A 21,289-nucleotide genomic window follows, 5' to 3' on the forward strand; every position below is an offset into this window, starting at 1 on the left:
TGATCTGTGTTGGGAATAATGTTATAAATGATTCCAAGTTAAGTCAACATACTATTCAGGATCATATTTGATTCCTTTTACTAAAATAAAGTGATTATAATCTTATGTATTCTTAACACCTACTTAAGTTACAGCAACTCTCTCAAATGCTTGCTCAACGAAGTTTATTAATTCTTCGCCTCAGTTTAGTCACGCATATAATCTTGTTTGTCCTCTCTGGTATACTACCCATGTTCTTGCTGTTCCCCAATTCTACCTTGGCAAGGCTCGTTCAACTATAATTTAATTTCTCGCACGCAAAATCTTTCCTGCAGTCAGTTTCCAAACATGCCAACGATCATGTAAGGAAGGTGAACTTTCCCATTTTAGACCCTGTACCACAATATGCAACTCTACAACTTCTATGATTGCAGCCATTACTTCTTCCTTCCTCTGACCCACCTTGTTATGATACCTTCATTAATGATGCTTTTCGACACTTTTTGCGTCTTTTCTCAGTTTTACCTCCTCATATTTTACCTCTACTGTTTCCTAATGTGCGTTCAAGCACAATCAAGTCCTTTGACTGTTTCAACCCATTGCTCAAAACGATGAATAAAATTGATTAGCAAGTTTTCGTTATCCGTATGGTCAATGAACTACCACTGACTGAAGTCTGTCTTTCTTTACTCATGTGAAATCAGGATTTCAAGGCTTCCTACTGGCCTGGAACCCTTGCCAAGTATGTGTACGTATTTGATATAGCCTGTGATAAGTTTAGAAGTAGATCCCCACATCCTCGGATTCTTTTCTCTCCAGAAACAAGAATTACTTTGAACAGCTTCAGCTATGTTGCATGCAAGAAAATACTTTTTTCTCTCAGTTCAGATGTCCACACAACTCAATACACATGATCTCGTCAGTACTGCCCCTTCCTACGCTTACTGAAACAGGATTTGACAACATCCTGGATTCATTTACAAGATGAAACTCATATTGCTTCTTAAAATACAGAATGATTTTATGAATTTTAGTTATCTTGCTCATCTACATTACTAGTATCATATCCGTGTGCAACTCCTACGGTCTGACACCGTTTTTGAAAGACATTTGTCCCACACAAAGCTCACACGTTGCTCTGGGGACTTTATCATCACAAAATGCCGTGTAAGGAACATCCTCACCAGCTAATCCCAACCCGATTTCTAGATCCTTATTGTGTATATTGTGGCGGTGTCGATTCTGAAGAGCACTTTTTCTAGACCTGTCTTTTCAAGCATGAAACCTAGCAAACAATTGCTTCTCGTTTTTTTGTTGAACCTGCAAACTTGACTATAGCTTCATTCAACTCCCTTCTTCCTTTGGCATTGAAGTCGCTCTTTAATTCTCTGTGGCCTACTTGGATATCATAGCTTCTGTGCTGCTCTATCTATGGCAACTTCACTAGAAATTTATTTTTGAAGACCATCAATTTTGACCTCAGGAAGTAGTAGCAAGAGCTACTAGGCAAATCCTCAAGGTTCACAAAGAACACAATAGTTGTCCACTAAAAGGCTAATCCATAGGTTTTTTCTTCTCTGTTCTCTACCTCAAGCTTCTTTGCCATTATCAAAATTTGCACAGATTACAAAACAAAAGTGACCAAAAAAAAAAAAAAAAAAAAAAAAAAAAACACGAGAAAAAGGCACTAAAATCCAATTTGCATAAAAGCGGTAGTATTACGGAAAAAGGAGATTTAATCACCAAACAACTAATCAACTTACTTCAAACAAGCTACAGCTTCGACCGCTTGCCTCTACCCATTCTACTACAGCTATGAATACTGTCAACAGCAACTCCATCGATTATATTCTGCTTATCCCTAGACTTAGTATCACAAATTCCAATTCGACTTCTTTTACCCTCCTCAAAGATCTTCAAAGCTCTCTTATTCAGCAAACAGCATTCCCATCAATCTTGCCCATGTCCTGTCTCGAGATACACACCCTCTTGCAACGACTCATTCACACACATCAGCCCACTGAAATGGTCGTCTTTCTGACGCTTACCCATTTCGCTTCGCGCATACACAGTGTGGTGCAAGATTATCCATGATTCCACCCCAAACACAGGTCTCCTTTATCTATGTAACCCATAAAAGCTTCCCGCTATGCTATATCCATTACTCTCAGTCGAGCCCGGTTCACTTATTCACTTCTTCTACACCTACTCCAAAATTAAACCCATTTGGATACACATATCAAATTTGTTTATTGAACAAGCGTGACAACATGAAATACATTTTTTTTTTAAACATCTCTGCTGCTGTATCCCATCTATCTGTATTTCCACCTCGCGATCGATCGATTGCCCTAGCACCAACATTATTCACCAGCCAAACTGTTGTATGTGTCTTATAAACTATTTAGACGATACGATGGTAATCTATTTTCCATAATATTTCTTTTCACAGTGATGTCTTATCATCACAAGCACAAAAAAAAACATATCAACTCGCGACAGAAATCTGTTTTGACGGCGATGTTTAACAGTTAAAAAAGAACTTGTATTTTCATTATTATTTTAATTGCAGTCACTCTTGACTCCAAATAAACTAGAGCTCCCTTTCGAGTTGCCTCCTCTATAAACAAAAAAAAGGGGGTAGGGATTTAGTGGGTATGTTGGTATTCAGTGTCCTTGTTTACTAAATGGGGAAAGCATCAAACAGTTTTTATTAGAAAAACTGTATCCAAAAATAGTACACTGGGATTTAAGAGATCATTTCTCTTGCATAGTATTAAGAATACCCTTTATGATCAGCAAGTTATTTATTTATTTTTTCTTTTTTTTTAGATGTTTTATTCCATCATTGAAAGTTATAAATAACGGTCGATTTAGAGCAATTATCCTCCCTCCCCCTTTTTTTTTCCAATACTGCATTTATACAAAGAAATTCATAAATGAACACATCCCTTACGTATTGGGCAAGCAGATCTCCATTAGAAACTTGTCTCACTTATTTTTCAGTTAACTATGGCTACTTGGTATCTACTGTTGTAGTGATCGCTTTGGTATCATACTTGATCACTGTTCATAGGCAACGCTACAAGAACCTCGAATATATCCGCAAAAAGTATCCTGATCCAAACCAGATACTAAATGATACCGCTGCCGCTGTTGAAGTACTTGCAATCACAGGACAAAAAGAGTTTCCATGTAAGCATTACAAGTCATAAAGCCAAATGTGATTCTCATTGCTTATTTCATTCTTTATTTCATTCAGTCGCATTCCAATTATCGTTACAATTAGCCATGTTCAAGACATACACGACACCAAAGACCTCAAAAATTTTAGTATCCACTGGAGAGTTTGAAAAAGAGTGTCCTCGACGATATGAGGACACTGAGCTTATCCTTCGAGAGTTTGCAGATGTACACGGACGGATCCAAAACCATCTCAAGGATCACCCCGATACCCCTAATGAGCATGTTCTCGGTCAATTGGATAGGAAAGAAAAGGCTATCAAACGTTTGAATGAGCTTCATGGAAAATACAACATTGGAAACGACGACTTTTTGTATACATTAACCATGTTTATTACGGAACCAGTTGCTTGGGTAAACAAGTATGAATGGAGACAATTAGATGAAAGAGAAATCAATGTAAAAATAGCTTTGTTTGCCTCACTCCCTAAACTTACATATGTATCATATAGGCATGTTACCATGCTTGGTATGTCATTGGTCTTGAGATGAACATGAAAGATATCCCTGAGTCATTTGAGAAAGTTATCCAGTTTAAAGAGGTAAATCCACTTTTTTTCATGATACAACAAGCAAAGCTCATATCCCCTCATGTTTGTTGTTAGGAGCACGCGAAGAAACACATTCGTTATGCAAAAGTTAACTGGATGTGTGGAGAACCTACGCTTCGATTGTTCATCACTTTCCTACCTTCCTTTCTATCCACACACCTTTACAAATTTGCCTGTAAAGTCCTTCCCTCATTCCTTACTGAACATGAGACAAAGGCATTTGGTTTACCTGAAGAGAACAAGTTCTATTCATTCATTATTTATGTGGCATTCATGATTCGTGCATTCTTTATTCGTCATTTCATGCTCCCTCGCAAGAAGTTTTTGGTTCGTACGCCTTTCTATCCAAACAGCAACGGAAAATATGTACCCAACTACTTTGTCTTTAACAACATGATCTACAAAGATGGCTATGACATATCAAACCTTGGACCGGAAAAGTATGCCAAAGGAAAAGTGTCTAGCTGTCCATTTGCGTAAGAGCGTTTATTTGTAAAACAACAATGTTAATAAATGCCTATATGCTTCATTTTAATATCTTCTTAGCTTATCTTTGAGCCGAAAGGCAACCGATTTGCTTAAAAACCTCATTTCGTTTCATTGTAATTCAATTTCTCGTATCGTGCGCTCATCTTTATAGCTCAGATCTAAATGTCATCCCATGATTTCGATTTACAGCATCCATCAGACTTATTTTAATATAAAAAAGACTTGCATAATTAAGAAATGGAGAATTAGGCCATATGTGTTACTATTATAATAACCGAAAGTACATGTTAAATGAATCATCATATCCAGTATGCTCTCTTCATTATCATATCACAGCTATCTTCAATGCGTTTTATTCAAATGTAGATAAATTAAATTGAAGTCTCTTAATGACATCGTAAAAAGAAGAAGAAGAAGAAGAAGAAGAGGAGGAGGAGGAGGAGGAGGAGGAGGAGGACTGTACCAATAGAAACTCTAGACTTGATAAATAGACTGTATCTTCTTACTCTCAGCTGGTAAAGTTCTGTTAATGTCAAATAGCAAAGCATGTTAGTGATAGACGAGACCATTGGTTTTGGTAAGCTCAAAGATGAATATCCTTGTTTTCCTTTTTATATGTACTCTTTTTTGAAATAAAATCATTGAAATAGACTGCTAAATGCATAAATCCTTTCTTTCCCCTTCCACTTTAGTTTCTGTTGACACAATAACTTAGATCACAGGATTACCCCTTCATATCCATTTGAATAAGACTTGTCTGTAGTTTTATTTCATTCAAAATAAAATTCAATTTAGTATCGCTTTGTGAATATCAACTCTAATGATTCGGGACAACTATAAGTTGGTTTTTCGAATATGATATGATCATAATGGATAGAATCCTTTGGCAAATCAACCTCATACTTTCTCACTTTAAATAAAAGATATAGGTCTTAGCTACACATATATTACAGAAAAAAAAAAAGAAATAAAATAGACTTACACAACATAGTCAAAGTAAGTCTTTGCTCCATTAAACTAAAGTTCATTCCAATGCACTGCCGTGTTCCATTGCTGAATGGAACCCACGTTAAACCCTCATGACTATTTTGTTCTCCATCATCTTCGAATCTTTCAGGCACGAATTCATCAGGATCTTTCCAGCTCCTTGGATCACGTTGAAGAGCACCTACATCAACTGCAATATTTGTATCCTTTGGAATAAAAGTACCAGCCAAGAATATGTCTTCAGCTGTTTTGCGTGGTAATAACAAGTCAAGAACCATGTTGAGTCGAAGATTCTAGCCAATGCAAGTTAGACTCTTCTTCTTTATAAGAAAATGTACCATGTACCTCTTTGATGACCATGTTCATGTATTTCATCTGTTTCAATTCTTCTAAAGAAGGGACAATATCCATATCGCCATTTCCAAGTATATTGATTATTTCCTCTCTTAGCTTTTGCTGTACACGCTACAAAATAAGCGTAATCATTCAAATTTAACAAAGATGTTGACGTTTTTTTGTTTTTTAGATTTACCTTGTTCTTGGCTAGATGGTATAGGCAGAAAGATACTGCGCTAGAGGTACTAGCATGTCCTAAGCATCGTATTTTAGCTACAGAGCAGGACGGACTTCAAATGTCTGACTTACCTGCCAAGAATAAAGCTGCCATATTATGCTGTGCAAAAAAAAATAGGAATTAGCAAGGCCCTCTTTATTACAATAGAAACAACATGCATTACCCTTAATTCTTCATTTGTTATCGAAACATCTTCTTGCATTCCTGCTTCCAACATCAAAGTAACCAAGTCTTTTTCATTATCAGGCTTATTACTACAAATGCCATTTTGAAGTTCCTCACGCTTCTTGCTTATTACTTGATCAAACTTTGCATTTATTTTTGCAACAGCATCAACACTCCTTCTTCTTTTGGGATACACATAAGCTAATAAAGGTTCCAAGGCACTAAACACATTGGAGATAGGGTCAGATATGGATTGTATCACCAGCCTGTAAATTGATGTCCAATGGTCAGGATCCCCTTGAAGAGCCTTGAAGTCAAAGCCTAAAGACGTTGTATTGTTTAGCAACAAAAAACGTATCCTTTCATATCTAAAAAATCATGAAAGTACCAAAAATTGTAAGTCCAAGCGCATCGAGAGTAAAGTCTTTCATCCTTGGATTAATAGGAATTCTACCATTTGCTTCTTCAATAGCGGAGAAAAGCAGTGGAACCAAACTAGCCACAGTTTTGATAGGCATTGAACGATGAAAAACGGGGTTCATAATCTACTATGCTGAGTGTCATAGAGCTTTATCACCCATTATGCATTTACCTTTCGTTGCTTTTTCCATATTTCTCCATTTGATAAAACAACATTATCACGACCTACGAACTGCACACCCGTACTTTTCTCACCAATGGTGTCAAATCTGCGGTGAGATTTAGGAAAGTTATCTTTTTTTTTACAGGAATAAGTATATATTATGAAAACAAAATTGTTGTGATATTTTACCTGATTTTAGTAAAAGTTGTTTAGCAGCCACTGGGTTTGCAACATAAACCGTCCAGCCAGTAGGTATTTTGCTCTAAATAATAAAATTAGAAATGGAGCACATATAAAGGTAAGTATCGTACAACATAGAATCCATTTCCCTCTTGTATAGCAGGAAAAGTAATTCTCTTGAACCGACTGTAAGGTGGTTCGCATGTTAAAAATGATTTAGCCATGGCAAAAAATGATACAATGGGAAGGTGACGAAGATTGGTGGGCACTCGGAAGAAAGAATAGATTTGCTTGACAGTAATCAAAAGAATAGCAGCGACAATGTAAGAAGACTTTGATCTCTTTTGGAATAGTGGTAGTACTCCCTCAAGTGTCATATTATACTTTGTAACCAAATCATCCATCTTTTTATGTTTGAATAGACAATAAAAAGTAGATTAATTCTCTATAATTTATTGTATTGATTTATACATTTATAGCCCCTCAATGAAAAAAAAGGAGGTGAAACGACAAACAAAATAATATTTACTTTCAAAAGACTAATTTACATATTGCATGCATCTGTTTATGTCTTTTTCGTGTATTTCATTGGGTCGCAAAGGGTATCTCTTTAATGTAAGCATGCCATCAAACAGCATGTTATCATTACTCTTTTTGCTATATTTATTAAATAAAGCCGAAAAAAAAAGCCTTGCCTAATATTTATTTATTGATGCGTTAATTTTTAAGTCGATCAAGTGAAATAGGCTATTTGAAAGTTGCTCTATATTATGCTTCAAGAGCAGAAATAACTTTAAATATATCTCTCATTGGGCATATAAAGCGTATCACGTGTTTGGATTGTATCCAATTGACATTTGTATAATATGACATTAAGAAAAGAGTTAACCTCTTTCTAAAAAGCCTTGTGAATATGATTTCTCCCTTTTTTTAATAAATAAAACTTTATTTGAATAATCTAGCATTTCTATTAGTATAACAAGTACTGCTTTATAATACAGTGACACCAAATTAGTTTTGGGACAAAATATTGAAACAGCATTTTTAAAAACTATGGCACGTAAGTTCAAGACCAATTAATACTTATAAACCTAAACTTGGATTTTCAAGTTTTGAGAAAAGAAAGATTCACATGTTTATTTTAAGAATTTATTCATAAAATCATTTTCAGCATTCTGTTACGCCACCTTTAGCTTTGATAACTGCTTCACACCGTCTCTTCATGTTTCGAACTAATTGGTCGGTAAACTCATCATCCATTCTTTCCCACTTTTCTCGTAAAGCCACCTTCAATTGCTCCAAGTTTTTGACCGACGATCTTTTTCTTTCAATTCGCCTTTCAAGAGCATTCCAAACATGCTCAATGGGGTTCAAATCAGGGCTTTGAGCAGGCCAGTACTCAAAACCCCTAATTTGGTGGGTTTCCTTTCATCATTGAGCATAACCACCTGTATGACAGGAAGCTTCATCCTTTTGGAAGATAAAATTCCTCTCCTGATGCAACGTGACATTTGTAAACCAAGGATGAAACATATTGGCCAAAATACTGATGCATGTTTCTTTGTCTACGGAACTGGTATCAATAATTTCTAAAGGTCCGAAACCTCCTCTCCAAAAACATCCCAAAAGCATAGCACCGCCATCACCCCCACTTGATTGTGGATATCATATTTATTTCATCATAGCGCTCTCCTTCCTTCTTGAGCACTCTTTTTCCGCGTTTACTGCCTTTCATACAAAGGCGCAATTCATCAGACCAAACTACGCTTCTCCATTGGTGGTCTTCGGTCCAATTGGGGTCTTCCTTCGGCCAGCGAAGCTTACTTTTGCGATGTCTTGCAGTCAATCTAGGCTTGTGAGATGCTCTGTACGATTTGAAGTCAAGTCGATCCACGTACGATCGGAGAGCCTCTATACTAACTAAAACATTCAGCTTTGCTAATTCCACATTTATTTCTTTAAAAGAGGCAAAATGATCTTTTCTAATTATTCTCTTCAAATGCCTTTCAGTTCTTTCATTTATTTTCAATGGTCGCCCAATTTGCCTGTGAGGTAAAGGGCTACCATAGTCATCAATCCTGGCTTTTATATTTTGTACAATAGGCTTGTTCAAGCCAACAAGTTCTGCAATCTCTCTAATCGTGTGATGTGTTCTAAGAAGATAACCCCCCCATGTTTTACTTTCTTTTGTTTCATCTTCAGACATAATTAAAGGTCGGGTGTAATCTTTGAAGATTTGAGCAGACATGCTTTCTTTAATGTGTTGATGGATGAGAAAAAGATAAGTTTATTTTGTTATGAGTATAAAATTTTCCTTAATAAATTTCTTTGTTCCATAATTTACTTGGGCGACTGTGTTGAAATTACATACTAATTTCTCTTTGCGTTTTCTTTCTTCGACAACTCCCATCCTTCCCAATACAACTGGTCAAGATATATTTCACAACAATTCATCTGAAACAGTTTCCACCTTCGTGGTTAACAGAAAACAAGAAATCGCTAAATACTGCATGGATATTAGTTCAACATTAAAGTATGCTAATTCTGATTTATTAAGACTATCTACGTATATGACTGAAGAAGAAGCAACAATAATGCATGAAAAATATAAACATGCCCTTCAATTTGTTCAACAAATGAAAGATAAGTATCAGACCCATTTCCGTAAATCCAACACTCAACTTTAGAATAAAACAAGATATTAAATTTTCATCCAAACAAAAAAAACCCTCCCTAAGTTATTTTTCATACAATGATTGTGGTAGATAAGTCTCTTTTTCGGAAAAACATTCTTCATCTACCAACAAATATAAAAATTCCTTGGATCTGGGTATGCGGTCTTAGATTGTTCTCCTGATCCTACTCAACAGATCCTTATCTCGAACTTACGCATGCCATCGAGTGGGTAGATACATCTGGTAGTGCTGTCTTCAGTTTTTATCCATGCCTATTGGAAAGACATGCCTATCTATCGCAAGTACTGGCATGAACTTGAACATAGTGCGATACAATGTAAAGATACTCCTAGTAATAAACGTACTTGCTTTTATTGTTTTAAGCCAGGACACATTAGAGCGCAATGTCCTGATAAAGTTGCTTTGGGTAAACGTCGAAAAGGGAATCACACATCCTCCGTTTCACACGAACTAACTCCTCCTGTAAACGCTGCGACGACTGCTAACATGTCCTCAGACACGACAGCTTTGGAGATGTTTAATACAGAGGTTTCCTGGTACGCCATGAAGGTATCCTTAGATGGGACCTTTACGAACGATCCATCTGATTCCACTGATTCGATCCAATCTTCTACCGTTTATCGTCAACGTTCCACAGATCCATTGTTCGAACAATCCAATCTTTCTCAATATGTCATTGTAGATACGATGTCGAATGAGAATACATCTCATACATTGGTGGAAGAGATGGAATTACCATCACGATCTGATTCGCCTTCCGATCTCAATTCGACACAGGAATTTATGGATATTAGTTCCGATGAAGACATATCGGATACACATATAATCACTCCAGAAATGAAGAATAAATTGACAAGTAAAGCTCATCAGACTTCGACTGCTCAACCGATTCGGAAGTCCAATCGACCACCAAAACTCCGACAGGTTATGAATCTTTAAATATTATGACTATGAATAATCGTAACAAACGCAAGACTCATACATTACTTTCCTTGAACGGTAACAGTCTTTTCAAGATTAGTAATCCCTCTTCACGAAAACATTTAATACGGTACATTCGCTCGAAATATCCCACTTTTGTTGCTCTTCAAGAAATTGACAATAGTGGTAGTGATGTTCATCATTTACAGTTATTACACCAACAGCTTTGTAGTCATCAACCCTTCTGGACTCGCTACTGTGGTATTCTCTACTTTGATTTTCAATATACGCTAACGCGCATTCCTCATCCTGAAGAGGCACGCTGTATTTTAGCCAAAATCATTTATACTAATGATCAGATGGCTCCCTTTTACATTTTAGTTGTCTACGCTCCGACTTCTTCGCCGCGTGATAGACTTGAATTTTTTTGATACTCTGTTGTCTTATCGTCAACTCTCGCCATATGATTCTGATTCTTGTGTTGATCGTATGATTATCGCTGGAGATTTTAACTATTCTCTCCCATCACCATCATCAACCAATCGCGCCTCGCCTCCTCCGAGATGGTTACATTTTCTTCAATGCCATTTCCAAAATGTGATGGTGGATCTCTGTTCTCTGGATACTCCCACTTTTTGACGAGGACCATGCACTCGATCCACCATCGATTTTATCTATGTGTCTCTTGATATGTCAGTTAGTTACGTTGACGCAAACGTTGAATTTCTCAATGCTGGTTGGATCGGTCAGGCTTTGCTTCAGGTGACTCTAAAGGCTGATTTTCTTTTTGATACAGGTTCGGGTATATGGAGGGCTAATCCCCTATACGTGTATATTAAAGAATATCGACAGCAGCTGGCGACTATGCTTAATGTCCTGTATGATAAAGAAATTGAACGCTTCTCTTCGACACCGCAAGAACTTTGAGATTTAGTTAAAAGCAGAATTCAACTTTTTACTCGACGATTTGGAAGAAAACGTGCAGACAGACGTAAGCAACAAATGATTGCTTTACAGAAGAAATGTCAACGTATACTTAGAGGATATTTGCCTACTTCACTTTTGACAATTCATCTGCCTCGAGTTGAAAGTCAAATCCAGGCTTTACAACAAGAGATAACCTCTATTGCTATTCTTAAGGCAGAACGTATCTGGAGAGAACGAGGCGAAACAGATGCAGGGTATCTCAAGAAATCAGCGGAGCAACGATGAGTTCAACGATCAATTCCATCTTTACGGAACCCTTTGACACAGAATATATGTTTTACACAAGATCAGATGTCAGATGTTACTGAAAAGTTTTACAAGAACCTGTAATCGGCAGATGCGATCTGTTTATCCGCTCTTAGCAATATGGTTTCTAACATTCCTGCTTCTTGTCGTCTATCCATGAAAGATTCTGACATGATGGTCTCACCTTTTGTGAAGGACGAAATTCTGGATCAACTCACAGGCGCTCCTAAAGTCAGTAGCCCAGGGATGGATGGCCTGTCATCCTTTTTTCTCAATTTGATATTCAAGTATCCCAAGTATTCTTCCTTGATACTACGATTATACAATGATTCCCTCTCGGATAGTATTTTTTCCAAGTTGTGGCTTGAAACTTGTGTTTGTCTGCTTCCAAAGAAAGGGGAACTCATATCTTTGCAGAATTGGCGTACGATTACCTTAATTAACTGTGATGTAAAAATCTTTACTCGCATGCTCAACTCCCGCCTTGGTTCCGTTGTCTCTTTACTTATCTCGCCATGGCAGAGTGGTTTTATGAAAGATCGATTTATCGCCGACAATGGCATCCTAGTCAATCTTGCTATTGAACAAGCTGCTGTCAGAAACTCGGATGAAATTGGCTTCCTATGTGATCAAGAAAAAGACTATGACAGAATTCATCCTGAATATCTTCGTACGGTCCTTGATCAGCATGGTTTTCCTGCTTCTTTTGTGTCTTCTATAGACAAATTGTTCTTTGGGACATCCATGAGAGTTAATGTCAATGGCTTCCTCACCATGCCCGTTCCTCTGGGACGGGGTCTACGTCAAGGTGATCCGATCAGCCCTATCCTGTTTAATCTTGCGATCGAACCTCTCATAAAAGCAATCGTTGACTCCTCACGAATCATTGGATTTTGCCCACTTAATCTATCACTGCCGAACATACGCACACCAGTATATGGACCACCCTTGTCATGTTCTATAAATGTTCTTGCATATGCTGATGATTTATTAATTTTTTTGGACAATCCTGGTGATCTTGATGCAGTTCAGTCCCTTATTGCCTGCTATAATTAATCATCTAACGCGAAAATGAATTACGACAAAACCGTCGCGTTCTCTGTTTCCGGGATTCCTCATCCTCACTGGTTGCCTACCTTAGCATTTTATGGTATCACTCAATGGCATAATCGACTCTCAGTCGAATCCCTCATATATCTTGGTTATCCGTTGATGCATTCAAACGCTCACCACAACTGGTTTCAATCTCATCTGATTGCTAAGATTAGTCGGGCATGTGACATTCATAAACAGTGTGACCTTTCTATTCATGGTCGTGTAACAGTTTTAAATACTTTGATACTGCTCACACTTTGGTATGTTCTCCGAGTCACCTGGGTTAGTCAAACAACTTTAGGAAATATACGTCGTATCGGTCGAAAAATCCAGATGTTCCGTGTCTTCCCTCCTATTACTTCTGATATCCTTCATTTGCCTCTACAACAAGGTGGTATTGGTGCCTTGGACCCTACAATTCAACAGCAAGCTCTACAATTTCGCTGGCTCACTCCTTTGTTTCAACATCATTACCCGCTTCACTTAGCGGCGAAATGGATTGGGGCACATATATCAAGCATAGCTCCTATAGCATTATTTGATCACCGTTTACCTTTCCTCTTCAAGGTCTTACGTCGTAATATGCTTCAACAACATCACCCAGGTGTTTGCGCAATCCTTTTTCGGGCTTTTGATGGTTTGTATGACTCTTCCACTATTTCAGGGGTTCTCAACATTGATCTCAATACGCCTGACATCTTTCCCTTGAACCTTAGTCTGGACTTGCCTGTGTCTTCTGTTATACAATATATAAATGATTTTTGTAGAAAAGAACAAAACTCCTTTGGCAATATCCTAATTCGCTACGTCTTTGAATATGTCCCTGTTCTGGATTGTCTACGTCGAAAAGTTCTTCCTACAGAACGTCCCAATATTACCTTTGGTCGATATCAGGTTCAAAAACTATTATGCTGGATTACATCTAGTAAGGTTTATCTGTTGCCTTTCTTTGCACGCTTATATCTCCCTGTGACCCCCTCTAGGCCAATATGACTTGCTGGCAGTAGATTTTTAGATCCTCTTTTCAAAATCTTGGTTGATCCTGATGTGGATCCCATTCTGCAACTAATATCTTCCAAACGTTTCCGTCAGGCAAGTCTGATTAAGCTGCTCCAAACAATTCCACTGTCCTCTCCTGTTCGACAAAACTGGTACATCTTTGGAAATTCTTTTGGCGTTCACAAATTCCTCTTGCCGTTCGAACACCGTGATACTGTTTGTTACAAGGAAAATCCCCTTGTGCTCAAATACTTTACTAGCATGCTTAAGACCTATGTGATCCAATCTGTCGTGTTTGTGTACCTTAATCAACCACTAAACATGTTGATCATTTCTTTTTTCTATGTCCAAAAAAATGTTTTGTGTGGGAGCAAATGTGGCCTCACTTCTTCGGTTGCCCCTTATCTACTCACTTGGTCTACCGAGCTATTCATCTTTTACGTTTACCTTCTCAATACTTGTCCTTACTTTCCATGGAAAGTATAATTGGTTGCACTTTATCGTGCATTTGGAAATCTCACTGGAGATTTATTTTCGACGACATACCTTTTGACCCATTGTTGGTCTTTCAAAACGTTTTGTCATCGGTTGGTACTTTTAAGTCCATCACCTTGATTTCTTTTCTCTAAGTTAATCTCGTTCTCCTTAGATACTTTTATGCTTTTTTTTGTTAATGCGAAGCTCACCGCTATTCAGTATGTGGCTTCTCATTTATTTCTTTATTTAATAAATTTTCGGCCTAATCGCCCCTACAAAAAAAAAATATCTAATACAATCTTTGCTTGCTTTAGATCCTCTTCATGTTTCAGATAAAATGTGTAAGTGGTATAAACCATCCCAGTAGATGTGTTCAAGATTAAAAGGCTTATTTTCATGGTTCCATGTGTTAAAATTGTAAATTAAGGAAATGTTTAATGTTTTGTTCACTAAATGTATGTTATTTCTTTGATAGCTTGTCCTTTATGGCTGTATAATATGTTCTGATGTGCTTCTGTTTGTACTTTTATGGCTTTTTCGTAAGTAGCTTTACCGCTATCAAAACAAACTTTTCTCATCCTTATATTTCGATAACGCTTTACAAGATTACTAATGCCCTTATTGGGTCTATGTTGCCAAAATGAAGCTTAAATGTAAGTAAAATTCTCATACGATGGTCTACAAGATGTTTAATCTAAAGACTATTTTATAGTTATCCTGTAGCTCATCCGTAATCCTTCTGTTTTCTGTTCTTTACTGCTTTTTCTTTACGATTATAACTATCCAAAGGCTCTTTTTCTCAAGGTAGTAGTTTACAAGGTTTTTATTGAAATTAGCTCTATATATTATACGTCAGAGAAGTTAAGCTTTAGAAAAAAAAATGTTTGCGGATGGATGGTTGCTGTATTATTTTACCAAAAGGTTGCAATAGTATAGTATTTGGCTATTCAAAAGGCGTAAAGAAGTATCTCAATATAAAGGTTTTTATCCCAATATATTGTTTTTTAAACCAATGAAGGGCATTAAATGATAAGGTTTTCTATAAATAAGAATGTAAAAAAGTACATGAATAAGCATGATTCCCTCCAATAACAACAAATAAATTTGCAATGATCAAAGAAAGCCAGCCTATCATATCAAGCAAAATGCGAATTTTACTGTGTTTTTTTTAGGTGAACTCAAGGTAAAATTAGAGATTTCAAATGTTTTTTTTTGGCATGTTTAATATTCGAGCAAAGCTTCAAAAATTACTGACTTTTTATTCTCTAATTATTTATAGTATATACAATCCTTGAATACACACAAATAAAAAGGCATTTAAATTCAATCTGTATAAAAGCGGCAGTGTTGCAGAAAAAGGAGATTTAGTCTATGTTTAATTTTCAGAATAGTGAGTATATTGGTATTCAATGTCTTTGTTTACTAAATGGGAAAAGTATCAAAAAGTTTTATTAGAAAAACCGTATCGAAAAATAGTACACCGGGATTTAAGAGATTATTTCTTTCGCATAGTATTGAGAATATCCTTGATGATCAGCAAGTTATATTTTCTTTTTTTTCTAGATGCTTTGTTCCATCATTGAAAGTTATAAATAATGGTCGATTTAGAGCAATTATCCTCCCTCCCCCTTTTTTTTCCAATACTGCATTTATACAAAGAAATTCATAAATGAACACATCCCTTACGTATTGGGCAAGCAGATCTCCATTAGAAACTTGTCTCACTTATTTTTCAGTTAACTATGGTTACTTGGTATCTACTGTTGTAGTGATCGCTTTGGTATCATACTTGATCACTGTTCATAGGCAACGCTACAAGAACCTCGAATATATCCGCAAAAAGTATCCTGATCCAAACCAGATACTAAATGATACCGCTGCCGCTGTTGAAGTACTTGCAATCACAGAACAAAAAGAGTTTCCATGTAAGCATTACAAGTCATAAAGCCAAATGTGATTCTCATTGCTTATTTCATTCTTTATTTCATTCAGTCGCATTCCAATTATCGTTACAATTAGCCATGTTCAAGACATACACGACACCAAAGACCTCAAAAATTTTAGTATCCACTGGAGAGTTTGAAAAAGAGTGTCCTCGACGATATGAGGACACTGAGCTTATCCTTCGAGAGTTTGCAGATGTACACGGACGGATCCAAAACCATCTCAAGGATCACCCCGATACCCCTAATGAGCATGTTCTCGGTCAATTGGATAGGAAAGAAAAGGCTATCAAACGTTTGAATGAGCTTCATGGAAAATACAACATTGGAAACGACGACTTTTTGTATACATTAACCATGTTTATTACGGAACCAGTTGCTTGGGTAAACAAGTATGAATGGAGACAATTAGATGAAAGAGAAATCAATGTAAAAATAGCTTTGTTTGCCTCACTCCCTAAACTTACATATGTATCATATAGGCATGTTACCATGCTTGGTATGTCATTGGTCTTGAGATGAACATGAAAGATATCCCTGAGTCATTTGAGAAAGTTATCCAGTTTAAAGAGGTAAATCCACTTTTTTTCATGATACAACAAGCAAAGCTCATATCCCCTCATGTTTGTTGTTAGGAGCACGCGAAGAAACACATTCGTTATGCAAAAGTTAACTGGATGTGTGGAGAACCTACGCTTCGATTGTTCATCACTTTCCTACCTTCCTTTCTATCCACACACCTTTACAAATTTGCCTGTAAAGTCCTTCCCTCATTCCTTACTGAACATGAGACAAAGGCATTTGGTTTACCTGAAGAGAACAAGTTCTATTCATTCATTATTTATGTGGCATTCATGATTCGTGCATTCTTTATTCGTCATTTCATGCTCCCTCGCAAGAAGTTTTTGGTTCGTACGCCTTTCTATCCAAACAGCAACGGAAAATATGTACCCAACTACTTTGTCTTTAACAACATGATCTACAAAGATGGCTATGACATATCAAACCTTGGACCGGAAAAGTATGCCAAAGGAAAAGTGTCTAGCTGTCCATTTGCGTAAGAGCGTTTATTTGTAAAACAACAATGTTAATAAATGCCTATATGATTCATTTTAATATCTTCTTAGCTTATCTTTGAGCCGAAAGGCAACCGGATTCCCAAATCGATTTGCTTAAAAACCTCATTTCGTTTCATTGTAATCTGATTGGTGGTATCGTGCTCTCATCTTTATAGCTCAGATCTAAATGTCATCCCATGATTTCGATTTACAGCATCTATCAGACTCATTTTCATATAAAAAAGGCTTGCATAATTAAGAAATGGAGGATTACGCTATACGTGTTACTACTATAATAACCGAAAGGACATGTTAAATGAATGATCACATCCAGTATGCTCCCTTCATTATTCAAATGTAGTTCAGTTAAATTGAGGTCTCTGAGGACTGTACCAATAGAAATTCTAGACTTGATAAATAGACTGTATCTTCTTACTCTCAGCTGGTAAAGTTCTGTTAATGTCAAATAGCAAAGCATGTTAGTGACAGACGAGACCATTGGTTTTGGTAAGCTCAAAGATGAATATCCTTGTTTTCCATTTTATATGTACTCTTTTTTGAAATAAAATCATTGAAATAGACTGCTAAATGCATAAATCCTTTCTTTCCCCTTCCACTTTAGTTTCTGTTGACACAATAACTTAGATCACAGGATTACCCCTTCATATCCATTTGAATAAGACTTGTCTGTAGTTTTATTTCATTCAAAATAAAATTCAATTTAGTATCGCTTTGTGAATATCAACTCTAATGATTCGGGACAACTATAAGTTGGTTTTTCGAATATAATATGATCATAATGGATAGAATCCTTTGGCAAATCAACCTCGTACTTTCTCACTGTAAATAAAAAGATAGGGCTTAGCTACACGTATAATACAGAAAAAAAAAGGGGGGGGAGGTTAAAATAGACTTACACAACATAGTCAAAACAAGTCTTTGCTCCATTAAACTAAAGTTCATTCCAATGCACTGTCGTGTTCCATTGCTGAATGGTGCCCACGTTAAACCCTCATGATCCTTTTGTTCTCCATCATCTTCGAATCTCTCAGGTATGAATTCATCGGGATCTTTCCAGTTCCTTAGATCTCGGTGAAGAGCACCTACATCAACTGCAATATTCGTATCCTTTGGAATAAAAGTATCTGCCAAGAATATGTCTTCAACCGTTTTGCGTGGTGTTAACAAATCAAGAGGCGTATTGAGTCGAAGAGTCTGGTTAATGTGGGTTAGACTCTTCTTCTTTATAAGGGAATGTATCATGTACCTCTTTGATGACCATGTTTATGTATTTCATCTGTTTCAATTCTTCTAAAGAAGGGACAATATCTATATCGTCATCTCCAAGTATATTGATTATTTCTTCTCTTAGCTTTTGTTGTGCACGCTACAAAATAAGCGTAAATACTCAAGTTTAACAAAGATATTGATATTTTTTGTTTTTGTTTTTGTAAAGAGTTACTTTGTTCTTGGCTAGATGGTATAGGCAGAAAGATAATGTGTTAGAGGTACTATCATGTCCTAAACATCATATTTTAGTTACAGAGCAGTACGGGCTTCAAATGTCTGACTTACCTGCCAAGAATAAAACTGCCATATTATGCTGCGCAAAAAAAGATAGGAATTAGCAAGGTTCTCTTTATTACAATAGAAACAACATGCGTTACCCTTAATTCTTCATTTGTTATCGAAACATCTTCTTGCATTCCTGCTTCCAACATCAAAGTAACCAAGTCTTTTTCATTATCAGGCTTATTACTGCAAATGCCATTTTGAAGTTCCTCACGTTTCTTTTCTATCAATCGATCAAACATTGCATTTAGTTTTGCAACAGCATTAGCACTTCTTCTTCTTTTGGGATACACATAAACTAATAAGGGTTCTAAAGCACTAAATACATAGGAGATAGGGTGAAATAAGGATTGCATCATCAGCCTATAAGCTGATGTCCAATGGTCAGGATCCCCTTGAAGAGCCTTGAAGTCAAAGTCTAAAGACGTTGTATTGTTTAGCAACAAAAAACGTATCGTTTCATATCTAAAAAATCATGAAAGTACCAAAAATTGTAAGTCCAAGCGCATCGAGAGTAAAGTCTTTCATCTTTGGAGTAATAGGAATTCTACCATTTGCTTCTTCAATAGCCGAGAAAAGCAGTGGAACCAAACTTGCCACAGTTTTGATAGGCATTGAACGATGAAAAACAGGGTTCATAATCTACTATGCTGAGTGTCATAGAGCTTTATCACCCATTACGCTTTTACCTTTCGTTGCTTTTTCCATACTTCTCCATTTGATATAGCAACATTATCACGACCCATGAACTGTACACCCATATATTTCTCACCAAGGGTATCAATTCTACTGTGTGATTTAGGAAAGTTATCTTTTTTTTTTACAGGAATAAGTATATATTATGAAAACAAAACTATTGTATTATTTACCTGATTTTAGTAAAAGTTGTTTAGCAGCCACTGGGTTTGCAACATAAATCGTCCAGCCAGTAGGTATTTTGCTCTAAATAATAAAATTAGAAATGGAGCACATATAAAAGTAAGTGCCTTACAACATAGAATCCATTTCCCTCTTGTATAGCAGGAAAAGTAATTCTCTTGAACCGACTGTAAGGTGGTTCGCATGTTAAAAGTGATTTAGCCATGGCAAAAAAAGATACACAGGGAAAGTGACGAAGATTGGTGGGAACTCGGAAGAAAGAATAGATTTGCTTGACAGTAATCAAAAGAATAGCAGCGACAATGTAAGAAGACTTTGATCTCTTTTGGAATAGTGGTAGTACTCCCTCAAGTGTCATATTATACTTTGTAACCAAATCATCCATCTTTTTATGTTTGAATAGACAATAAAAAGTAGATTAATTCTCTATAATTTATTGTATTGATTTATACATTTATAGCCCCTCAATGAAAAAAAAGGAGGTGAAACGACAAACAAAATAATATTTACTTTCAAAAGACTAATTTACATATTGCATGCATCTGTTTATGTCTTTTTCGTGTATTTCATTGGGTCGCAAAGGGTATCTCTTTAATGTAAGCATGCCATCAAACAGCATGTTATCATTACTCTTTTTGCTATATTTATTAAATAAAGCCGAAAAAAAAAGCCTTGCCTAATATTTATTTATTGATGCGTTAATTTTTAAGTCGATCAAGTGAAATAGGCTATTTGAAAGTTGCTCTATATTATGCTTCAAGAGCAGAAATAACTTTACTCTAAATACATCTCTCATTGGGCATATAAAGCGTATCACGTATTTGGATTGTATCCAATTGACATTTGTATAATATGACATTAAGAAAAGAGTTAACCTCTTTCTAAAAAGCCTTGTGAATATGATTTCTCCCTTTTTTTAATAAATAAAACTTTATTTGAATAATCTAGCATTTCTATTTGTATATCAAGTACTGATTTATAATGCAAAGAAAAATATCTGAAAATGAATTTTTATATTTGTTGGTAGATGAAGAATGTTTTTCCGGTGAAAGACGGGTTTTCATCTGTAACCTTTTTTGGTAATAAACTTTCAACATGGTTCTTCCCGACAAAGAAAATTTACCACCTTCTAAGCCACAAGTTGGCCCACCTACTACCAACTACTCTCAAACCCAAAGAGAATGGACCACTGTAGTAAGAGGCTCCATGAAGACATCCAGCTATGCTAAGTCGCCCGTTGCCATGAAAGACAGCTCCACACCTTCTAGTTCACTTGCTAGCATTGCTCATTCTAGCAACCCACTGCATCAGATTCAAAAACCATTTCTAAAAGGGACCGCTCAGGGGTCTGTTTTTGTTGAGATAACATGTGTTCAGGATAAGAAAACATTTCTGAAAGAGTTGAAAGATGCTTGTGAGGATAATACTCACCTATGGAGCATCGAAGATAATATTCGCCAGGATTACGGAAAAATGTACGCTGAAGTTACTTTCTCCCCAACTTTTACATCCCGCGTCTGTGAAGAGGGCTTGAAACTCCCCTCCTACGAATCAAAGTTTTACGGTTATCGTTCACTCTCTCCTGATTCCGAAGTTTTAACTATCACCTTTAACGGTCTCCCACGTTAATATGGCCGTAAGGATGGCGGACTACGTCAGTTGCAA

The 21,289-nt window shown here is 36.4% G+C and overlaps 7 protein-coding genes across 7 annotated transcripts; 5 read left to right on the top strand and 2 right to left on the bottom strand.

Moving 5' to 3' along the window:
- Positions 1–2,918: 2,918 nt before the first annotated feature.
- RO3G_10669 (uncharacterized protein) lies at positions 2,919–4,253 on the top strand (the record flags this gene model as incomplete). Its single annotated transcript, XM_067665254.1, has 4 exons — positions 2,919–3,174; positions 3,269–3,576; positions 3,675–3,764; positions 3,828–4,253. 4 exons carry the CDS (start codon positions 2,919–2,921, stop codon positions 4,251–4,253), a joined length of 1,080 nt encoding a protein of 359 aa, XP_067521355.1.
- Positions 4,254–5,053: 800 nt separating this feature from the next.
- RO3G_10670 (uncharacterized protein) lies at positions 5,054–7,128 on the bottom strand (the record flags this gene model as incomplete). The annotated part of the gene is made up of 10 exons (XM_067665255.1): positions 5,054–5,172; positions 5,245–5,542; positions 5,595–5,714; positions 5,782–5,840; positions 5,895–5,922; positions 5,987–6,309; positions 6,443–6,533; positions 6,581–6,702; positions 6,761–6,833; positions 6,883–7,128. The coding sequence occupies 10 exons, from the start codon at positions 7,126–7,128 to the stop codon at positions 5,054–5,056; spliced, it is 1,479 nt and encodes a 492-aa protein (XP_067521356.1).
- Positions 7,129–9,711: 2,583 nt separating this feature from the next.
- Positions 9,712–10,386, top strand: RO3G_10671 (uncharacterized protein; the record flags this gene model as incomplete). The annotated part of the gene is made up of 1 exon (XM_067665256.1): positions 9,712–10,386. The coding sequence occupies one exon, from the start codon at positions 9,712–9,714 to the stop codon at positions 10,384–10,386; it is 675 nt and encodes a 224-aa protein (XP_067521357.1).
- Positions 10,387–13,029: 2,643 nt separating this feature from the next.
- Positions 13,030–14,181, top strand: RO3G_10672 (uncharacterized protein; the record flags this gene model as incomplete). The annotated part of the gene is made up of 2 exons (XM_067665257.1): positions 13,030–13,621; positions 13,712–14,181. 2 exons carry the CDS (start codon positions 13,030–13,032, stop codon positions 14,179–14,181), a joined length of 1,062 nt encoding a protein of 353 aa, XP_067521358.1.
- A 1,660-nt stretch (positions 14,182–15,841) lies between these two features.
- Positions 15,842–17,291, top strand: RO3G_10673 (uncharacterized protein; the record flags this gene model as incomplete). Its single annotated transcript, XM_067665258.1, has 5 exons — positions 15,842–16,097; positions 16,192–16,499; positions 16,598–16,687; positions 16,751–17,172; positions 17,243–17,291. The coding sequence occupies 5 exons, from the start codon at positions 15,842–15,844 to the stop codon at positions 17,289–17,291; spliced, it is 1,125 nt and encodes a 374-aa protein (XP_067521359.1).
- Positions 17,292–17,994: 703 nt separating this feature from the next.
- On the bottom strand, positions 17,995–18,987 carry RO3G_10674 (uncharacterized protein; the record flags this gene model as incomplete). Its single annotated transcript, XM_067665259.1, has 6 exons — positions 17,995–18,013; positions 18,087–18,412; positions 18,441–18,560; positions 18,636–18,694; positions 18,749–18,776; positions 18,841–18,987. The coding sequence occupies 6 exons, from the start codon at positions 18,985–18,987 to the stop codon at positions 17,995–17,997; spliced, it is 699 nt and encodes a 232-aa protein (XP_067521360.1).
- Positions 18,988–20,719: 1,732 nt separating this feature from the next.
- Positions 20,720–21,253, top strand: RO3G_10675 (uncharacterized protein; the record flags this gene model as incomplete). The annotated part of the gene is made up of 1 exon (XM_067665260.1): positions 20,720–21,253. One exon carries the CDS (start codon positions 20,720–20,722, stop codon positions 21,251–21,253), a length of 534 nt encoding a protein of 177 aa, XP_067521361.1.
- Positions 21,254–21,289: the final 36 nt, after the last annotated feature.

Source organism: Rhizopus delemar, genomic scaffold (assembly GCF_000149305.1).
Source record: "Rhizopus delemar RA 99-880 supercont3.8 genomic scaffold, whole genome shotgun sequence".
Taxonomy (NCBI): Eukaryota; Fungi; Mucoromycota; class Mucoromycetes; order Mucorales; family Rhizopodaceae; genus Rhizopus; species Rhizopus delemar.